The sequence below is a fragment of the Apostichopus japonicus genome, chromosome 3 (assembly GCF_037975245.1).
Source record: "Apostichopus japonicus isolate 1M-3 chromosome 3, ASM3797524v1, whole genome shotgun sequence".
Classification (NCBI taxonomy): Eukaryota; Metazoa; Echinodermata; class Holothuroidea; order Aspidochirotida; family Stichopodidae; genus Apostichopus; species Apostichopus japonicus.
Genome location: NC_092563.1, coordinates 16,870,658 through 16,879,885, shown reverse-complemented (window position 1 = coordinate 16,879,885; position 9,228 = coordinate 16,870,658). Strand labels below are relative to the sequence as shown.

At 38.1% G+C, this 9,228-nt stretch overlaps 1 protein-coding gene across 2 annotated transcripts; it reads left to right on the top strand.

Annotated features, from left to right (window-relative positions):
* Nucleotides 1–1,724: 1,724 nt before the first annotated feature.
* Nucleotides 1,725–6,526, top strand: LOC139965213 (uncharacterized). Of its 2 annotated transcripts, none has more exons than XM_071967371.1 (3): nucleotides 1,725–2,210; nucleotides 3,259–5,286; nucleotides 6,295–6,526. In XM_071967371.1, exons 2-3 carry the CDS (start codon nucleotides 3,271–3,273, stop codon nucleotides 6,376–6,378), a joined length of 2,100 nt encoding a protein of 699 aa, XP_071823472.1. In that variant the 5' UTR covers nucleotides 1,725–2,210; nucleotides 3,259–3,270; the 3' UTR covers nucleotides 6,379–6,526. The 2 variants fall into 2 exon arrangements, with proteins under 2 accessions (XP_071823472.1, XP_071823471.1); XM_071967370.1 differs by lacking the exon at nucleotides 1,725–2,210 and adding an exon at nucleotides 2,302–2,556.
* The last annotated feature ends 2,702 nt before the right edge of the window (nucleotides 6,527–9,228 follow it).

The following is a 9,228-nucleotide window of genomic DNA, read 5'->3' as shown; positions in this document are numbered from 1 at the left end:
ACTCAATGATCCGTGGAGTTGAAATCATGACCAAAGAGTGGTTTAAGTCAGGTGCAAGGATTCGAGCTATGAGCATGCATATATATGAATCGTCTGATGAAAAATAGCGCATTGCGTATTCCGATTTTAGAACCCGCAAAAGAAGTAGTTATGTCAAAGCGCTAATTTGAAACAACGTTTAACTGAGAGTTTCAAGCAGCAGAATAGCGAGACTTGTAGAGTAAGTTTGCTACTTCTGAAATTGATATTTTATTAGGTCAACTTTTACATCTTTTTTGTTCCATTAGAATACCGTACTCATTGCAAATGGTATGTAGATGACATGTAAGATAATTTAAATTCGCAATGATCAACTTTTCAAAAACCCTCAGTAACGCAAAATTATGTTCAGTTTTACTGAAGCGTTAATTTTGCGTTGTAAATTTCTAAATGTTCAAATATATTTTTTATCTCCCCTCCTTTGCTTCCAACGTCTGGCTATTGTGCTTTCGAAGTGGCAAAGCAGTCGCTTGCCCAACGGGAAGTCGGCATGCTTCAACCCCATGGGCATTCGGGCGAGGGGGGGGGATACATTCGGGAATGATGTATTAACATCCAGTCCGGAAAGAATTAGATCGCTTCGTCAGAACGGTGAAACCTAAAGAGAGCAGACGTGCGGGTTCTCTACTCTAATATTGGTCATTTTACTCTACAGTCTTTGTTATTCTTCCAGTGTTGCACAATACGGACAATTTGCAAGTTATATATGGACATTTGAACTCTTTTGAATTCATTGGGAGCTTGATTATGTTGCTTATTATTTACCATCTTATTTTGTGGAGAGGTGGGGAGAGGGCGGGGAAGAGGAAGACCGTTAAAGGTTCACTTTTCTTTATTGGAAAGTCGTGAGTGACCTTCGTTATTTCTTTTCATCACTTTTTGGTTGTATATTTCGTGTTGGTTCCCTGTTATTTTTGGACGGAAGATCTGCTGTAAATAGTCGAGATGCCGTCTAAACTTTAATTGGTGAGTTACAGATTTCTGACTTAGTATTATCAATATCCCTCATAATATATACCAATCATTATTTCACCCAACTTCTTATGGCAAGTCCTTGCAGTGTAGGCCTAAATGTAAAAGCTAACGTACACATTTTTACATCATATTGAAATAGTGCTATCACATTTTCAACCCTTTGGTTGCCTCGGGTTAAAAGTAATCAGGGATGCGACATACAGGTCTTGGCTGGAATTCTACATTGGTAGGGGCACCAACAAGTTAAGGAGGGGCACTATGTCGGGTCTGGTAACTTTTCGGAGGTACAGGATGGTTTAAGCACATGTGTTGGGGAGGGAGCGGTGTTCACCAGGCGTAACCCCTCTCCCAAATATTCGGTGCCCCCAAATGAAAGTTTTGCCATGTACAAATAACATTAGGCAAACATATACAAAACTATATGAAAACCGCCAATGTTTGCCCATTGACTAGCCGCACAGGCGATTAACGCCATTATTAGCCTCATTTATCATTGCTCTCACTTAGCGGTTCCACTCGCACCCCCTCCGCCGCCACTTCCAAATGTCTAGCGATGTCACTTTTTCAGAAGCCTATAGATCACATGCATGCACATATTTTCTCTCAAATGTCCCAACATGTCCCTGTAATTTTTATCTTCTTTTGATGTCACAGAGTGCGTGATTAAAATGCTATACGTATTGATTATTTAGTCTGCAGATACTTCGACGTACACGGAAATTCACGTATCCTGTAAATGCCCAAGATTTATGGAACGCCAAAAGGACCAAAATTGGCGTTGCTACCCTAAACAGGAGGAGTAGCACCTCCTGTGTAGGGTAGTTGCACCTCCTGTGTAGGTTAGTACCACCTCTAGATTATGGTAGTAGCAACTTTTGTTTAGGGTATCAACGCCACTTGTGGTCCTTTTGGCGTTCCATACAATATACAGTATAGGTTCACTCCAAAGCAGTTCAATTTCTATTGTTCACTCCAAGCACTGTAAATGTATGGTACACATAGTGTGCATAATGATACCGCATTGAAGGTAGTTACTTATTCCGCGTTCCTACATATAGTTGCAGAATAAACTCAGTAACTATTTATTTTCAAGTAAGTTGATCCGAAACGATCACTTATACAAAACGCTGATATTTTTTGCTTGTGTCGGAGACATACTCTACATATACTAATTGTGAAAGAACCGTACTGCTGTGGTAAGTACTCTATTGTATTACATTTTAGTTCCGGGTTGCAGTTTGACTTATATACACACGTCATTTCTCGTGGTAAAACATACATACTTCTATACGTATACTTGAGAGAGCTATATGCTGTCATAAAACACACAAAGTACGAGCTATTCGTGTACCATTATTGTGAACGACAATAACATATTAAAACAAAACGTAACTTCAATTTGACACTGAATGTGGTAGCCCTAAACCTTAAACTTAGATGAAGAGCAAGCGGCGAATCGAAGTGGACCATTTGATGACATTTTCGCGATGCTTCATTTCAGACGACAAAGGAATTTATAAACATCTTGTTCACTTAAAAAATGTATGGCAAGTCTTATCAACATTTTAATATGAAAATGTCTTTATTCAGGTAGGGTGTGTAAGAGGTGGGTTGGTCTACGAGTTGTTCTTTTCCTCCAGACCTTCTGCCGTTGTTCCGACACTGACAAATGTTACCTCTTTACCACACGACCATGTTTCTATTATATAGTCATATTTTTCTATTAGGCTTCACCTGTTAAACTGTCAGATAGCTGGGTTTAAAATTGATTTTTCTGTTCCAAATGTTCAGATTAGGAAAACGTGAACATCAATGTGAGTAAAAGTCATAAAGGGGACGTATTTGATGCATACAACCCCATAGGTAATATTGCACTGCATTCCATGCCTGTTGTCGGCTTCATCTTTCCCTATAAGCTTCTTTCTTGACGTATAAGAAAGCGCGTAAATTAACTGTAAAAAGTACATCATTATTTGAAGAATTTGAGACCAGATGTCGATGTAACTTTTCCTTCAATTTCAACGTCGGTTTTGATCTTCTGATGTTACGAACCAGAACAAGAGGATTGACAATAACATAATATTATATTATTCAAATAGATATTTGTTACCGAAATCACTTCAATCACTTTTATTTAAAAAAATGTGCTGATGAATTTATCATTACCGCACATACTGTACATAATATGCCCTCTGCTATTTACCTTTGGATTACTCGTTACTCACTCTTTCCTTTCCTTCAAAGGTTGAACACACAATGGCGTCCAACACCTCAAGTATGATCGATGAGATATTGTCTTGTCCAATATGCTTGGATGTCTTGGATGCTCCAAAGATTCTACAATGCTTACATCGCTTTTGCACAAAATGCCTTGAAGATACATTGAGGACCCGAGCTCCATTGGCAGGATCGGTCCAATGCCCGATTTGTCGCCAGGATACTGACCTACCACCAGATGGTGTAGGAGGAATCAAGGATGACTTTGTCATGGCAGCCATTTTGGAGAAACTTAAGCTTGAACAAGAGCTGAAGCAAAGGAAGAAGGGACGAAGCTGCAGCTCATGTGATGAGATTAAGTTATCTGAGGCATTTTGCGCTGATTGCGGTGGGTTTCTATGTAAGGAATGTTACCAATCCCATAAGACCATGAAAAGCTTAAGAAACCACGTAAATGTTATCCCTTTTGTGGCACATTTACAAAGCGGAAATTTGTCTAATTATGTTGACAAATTTACTTCGATTCACAAAGCCCCTAAGTGTGATCAGCATGCAGATCAAATCTTATACTTCAATTGTATGACGTGCAGTACTTTAATATGCCCCGTTTGTGCACCAGTATCGCATAAATCACATGCCATTGAAGAAGTTGCAACCAGCTTTGTCAACATCCTCAAACAACTAGAGGAATTGTGTAATATTTCGAGCGAGGGCGATAAAATACTGAGAAACCGTTTGCAAACTGTTAATGAATTACACGCACAAATCGAGACTGAGGCTGAAAGATGTTTCAATGAAATTCGATCAGATACGTCCAAAGCTGAGACTAAGATCACATCTGAAAAAGAAGCGCTAATTGAAAAAATAGAAGACGAAGCAAAGAAAAGACTAGAGCATCTGCATCATCATAATAATGATGCAGTGAATACTGTGAAAGTAAGGAAGGAAACTTGTTTAACAGCTCTTAATGAGATGAAAAGTAAACTAGATGAAGAGCTGATGCGTAGTGAAAATGCGAAAAGAAGTGCAGCTCTTGTTAGTGAGAAAACGGATATGTGGTCAACCTTACTCGCTGCCCCTGATGTGGCAGCTACGTTGAAATCCGTCAACACAGCTGACGATTTCGTTCCGTTTCCAGAGAAGTTCAAAATGATCGAAACTACTGCTAAGAACCTGTCTGATTGTTTTCCACTCGTCGAACTTGAAACGGTACCGAAAACCGAAAACAATAATTGGAGCGTTTGGAAAAAGTTCCGCCTAAAGCAATGCTCAGAAAATAATAGTTTTCTCTCATCAATCAGCCCTACTTCTAAAAATCGTACCTTTGTTGCCAGCATGTATCGCGAAAAAGAATACCTGTTGTTAACCGTAGATTTAAACAACATAGAAGATACAAAGAGCGTGATTTACCATGTAGCATCAAACATGGATGATTGTAAAACTGTTCCTCCGAGTTTCTGCTGCAACTTGAATGAAAATTTGACGATTCTATCCGTTGGTCGAGAATTTGGAAGTTTGGTTTACAATGAAACATTTAGAAATTATTGGAATAAATCGTGCTTGCCGAAGTGTATGACAAAATTACAAGGTGTAGCAGATACAGTTCTCGTTGTCTTTGAAAACAGATGTTTAATGAAATTAAGCTGCACTGGAACTGAAACTTTACTTAGTACGAATATATGTGATTTTGGTAACCATATCGACACACCTGTATCGATTGATTCCTACCAGGGAAAGATCATGGCTTGTGACGGTCGTAAAGCTGTTGCTCTGGATGAAAGTGGTAAATGTCTCTATGAATTGTCATATGGAATGACCGAACGTCACCCTCAGTCAATTTGTGTGGATCGTTTCGGATCTGTCTTCATTCTTCAAGATTTGCCTTTCCAAGATGGATCCTGCAAATGTGTTGATGAGTTCACTTTAACCGGGCGTTATGTGACTTCGTGGAAAATTTCTGACAATGTCACCTTCTTGGCGGCCGTTCCTGACCACACAGAACTTGGCATGATAATAGCGGGTGCACAAGACGCAACAGTAACATGTTACCAAAGGGTAAGGATCAAACATATTTTCTGTCTTTTTTATTGTATTGCTTTCATGACCTTCATGTACAATGATCTTTTGAGCACTTCTTTGAATCTAGAATACGTATAATTTAGATATCAAGCAAGTTGACTAATTTAAGGACTGAATTCGATGTGTTCTCTCAGATTGCAAAGGAATATGAACATTAGCGAGATAGCATATTTAATAGTTTCTCCACACTCAAAATAGAATACTTGATAAAAGTCGAAATATTACATCATCGAGTCACATGTTATGTACTTATTATTTATATTTTTCTTGATAAATTTCAAAGTTAATTTTCTGTGACGGAAAAAATAATGCTGAATCTAAAATATTGGACCTTTTTACACCTTAGTGTTACTTTTCACTTTCAAGTTCAACGCTAGAAACAGTTCACCTTGAAAGTTAGAAAAAGGAAACCAAAGAGATACAAAAACGTTTCAGATCCGAGTGGCACTATGACATCACGGATTTACAAAATGACAGCTCCCGGACAGGACTAAACATTACTGGCCAGGTTAAACTAAATCTCCCAAGCAGAACAAGCTTTTGGAGACTATTTCGGGGAATCACAATGATCTGTGTCATATAAGCTTAATGAGTTAAGATGATGTTTGGGTTTATTGTTCCCCCTTAAGTCTTACCTGTAATCCGAATGGGGATTCAAACTTCAAACTGTTAAAAAGTGCAAGAAAAGTTAGTTAAGTTCCCTTCAAAAATTGGAAACAATGGGAAGTCAGACTGTTAAAATGTACAAGATAAGTTAGTTAATTCAGTGCTATCATGGAGTGGTTTCTTGTGTAACACTATAACCATGGTTTCGTTACAAAATTACTTTACAAGCAGTTTCGTGAACGTTTCCTTCAATTGGAAACAGTATGCACTCCTTTAAAGAAGCTTCATGGTACAGGATGCTTTCCAAGAGTACTGAATAAGCACTGACGGACTTAATAAATATCATGCACCATCCCCACCTTTTTGTTGGTCTTTCAGACTGAGTATGGAAGACATCTCACATCTCTGATGAGAACTGCGGAGGAAAGAACCACTGAGAGCATGACAAAAGAAGGAGAGTGAGATTTCGCGGACGAAAACCATAATTTCGTGCATGTGATAGTAGAGATTGTGTACATCAACTGAGGGTATCAAATGTTGATTATTAGTGCACGAAAGAAAACAAAAGTTTTACAAGCCTTGTACTTCTTTTATCCCCCCCCCCCCCCCCGTTTTAAGCAATCGTGTTACTTTGACCCAGATCTCTGTAAGTAGCACAGATTACGTTCATCAAATATTTCAGTGGTGGGGACCAGACATACCGTGTCCCCACCAATTTGTCTTGACCAAACGCTACATTTAAATTTCGTCTAATTGAAATTCGGCGCAGTTTGATCCAGCATTGTGCAAATGATATGCAGCAGTTCTCATTTTATTATATTTATTCACAGTTGTTAAATATAGGACAGAAATCGCATTGGCGGTAGTCTATAATTGTTTTCTGGGAAAGGACCACAGACCCATCGTATACAAGAGTCTACTTGGATTATTTGTCCCCTGGTATATTCTGGAGACGCCCACGTATTTCCCCAAACTAAGTTATGAGATCTAAAACTGAAGGAGGTTTGGGAGCAACATTGGATCTGGGAAGTAAAATTGAAGAATTCTGTAGTGTATTACTTTATGAGGTTATTCCGGTTTGGTGAAACATCTTTTTCCTTTCTTTTTACCTGTTATCGGGACCCCCCCCCCACCTTTCTCCCTCTTCTCATTTTCCAGTTGCATTGAAGTCACATTCCAGGTGTTATATATCCATGTTTCTACTCGTAAGCTAACGTACATTCAGCTGCAAAATGTACCATAATTTGATCATATTTTATGAGTATAGTAGTACACTAAACTATTGGTAACTTTTCTGAATTCAAAACGGTATTTTCAAAATGTTATTTCTTTCTTCATTTCTTCCCCTTATCAATTATAAATATTAATGCCTATTTTACAAATAGTTTCATTGTTCACATTTTTGATTTTCGAACGAAGAAATTCTTAATAGCGTCTCTGCATTCATCAGATGTAGTTAACACTGCCAGAACATCTGACTCTCTCTTAAGAGCATCTCGAAAATGATCCCGTTCTCCATCTCGACAAAGCTTCTTCGTGGCTTGTAATGTCTGAAAAATGAAGAAAATAAGCCTTAAAAATATACAGTTTGAAGGCATTTGATGAAGTTTTAAACTATTAGCAATTATTATTCTATCGCTTATGCACTTTTAACTATACTTCTGATGGTGAAACAATAATTCACCACTACATCTGCTCCCTACCCCTCCTCCCTGTAAGCCAAAGAAACATTCATGAGAACACCAAGCATCTTTGCAAACAATATGAGATAAAGAGGTGGATTATACACCCTTTTGTAACCAAGAAAGCGGGTAAAGATATTTGAGGAATTCCCTAGGCTAGGCTTGCGATAACCTGTAGCAGATTCGACAAAGAAAGTTTTCTAACTCAGAATTCGGGGAAATACGTTAAACAGAATCAGAAGATAAAAAATCGAATGCCTTAACCCCTCGCAAAGCTTTTTCAAAAAATTGAGAATAACCGACTGTGTTGTTACTCTTGTCATTCTAATTTACGTCATGCACGTGGATCAAATTCCGAAAATGTCTGATACCTTTAAACCCATTTTCACAGCTACATATTTCATTTACATATATGTGTCATTGTATACCTTTCTAGGTAATGCTGCAAACTTTACCGCCCTTGTCTGAACTTCTCGTTGAAATGAATCCTCTGAAAGACTTCACTAATTAAATTGCAGTCTTTGGCGTCTTGGGCTGATAGCTTTCTCCCAAAGTAAAGGACCTCGTAGGTATAGCACAAATTGAATGTCATTAAAAGAAATCAGAATTGTGGACCCACCGCGACCAGCCGAAGGTGGGGATAGAGTCACACTTTGTCCAACACTAAATGTGCAGGAACCTCACTGCGTTAAATAAAGACAATATTATCGATAGCAGTGTATCGTACGATGTGGTTGACATGAGAGTAGTTTCTATGTGGGCATGATTACAGCCGTCGAAAAATCAAGTTTAATGTGATAAATTTAACATAATACAATCGCCAAATATTCACTTCTCTATAAATATAAAAAAAATGATACATTGTGAAGATATACCGGTTATGTAATTTGAACAGATGTTAAAAGTAGAATACTTTAAAATAAAGGGACATCTTCTTTGCGCTATCAGTGCAACAACCTACAGATCCATACGAATAACTATAACAGACCACATAGAGTAGTAGCCTAGCCATCTATGCTCAATACACATAAATAACTACTTTACATGACACACCATAAGTATAAGGAGATATAGTCATACGTGGTTACTGTTGTGTACTCTATCTCAAAAGTATCTTGCTACCTTTTTGTTTCATAAGAAATTAAAGCCTCTTACCTTCGATGGTCCCATTATTTTAGGAAAGGTGTAAGACGACGTGAACGGTGTGAGGAAGGTCGCCTGTGATGGAAGACCATTAACATATCGTGTACATCTTTGTACATGAGCGGCAAATAGAGGTCAGTAACATGTCCTCAATGCAGACAGAAGGCACACAGAGGGTCATTGTGGTTCTTTGATAACATTGTCTAGAAAAGTCACCACTCCAGCTTACACCCCCCCCCCCTCCCTTAAAGAGAATCACCAAAATACGAGTTGTTTAAGTGTTGTTGGTCTAAATGAAGAATTAACGCTGTTTACAATCAATTAAAACCTTTTAAAACTAACGTACGTATCAATGCAATCCTCAACAAACATAAGATCTGATCAACTGTATTGTGTACTGTATTATGTGTTGCATAACTATTGGAAATATATTGACGGTCCTTGACCAAAAAATAGACTGTGTACTATATTTTCTTACTTACTGTGT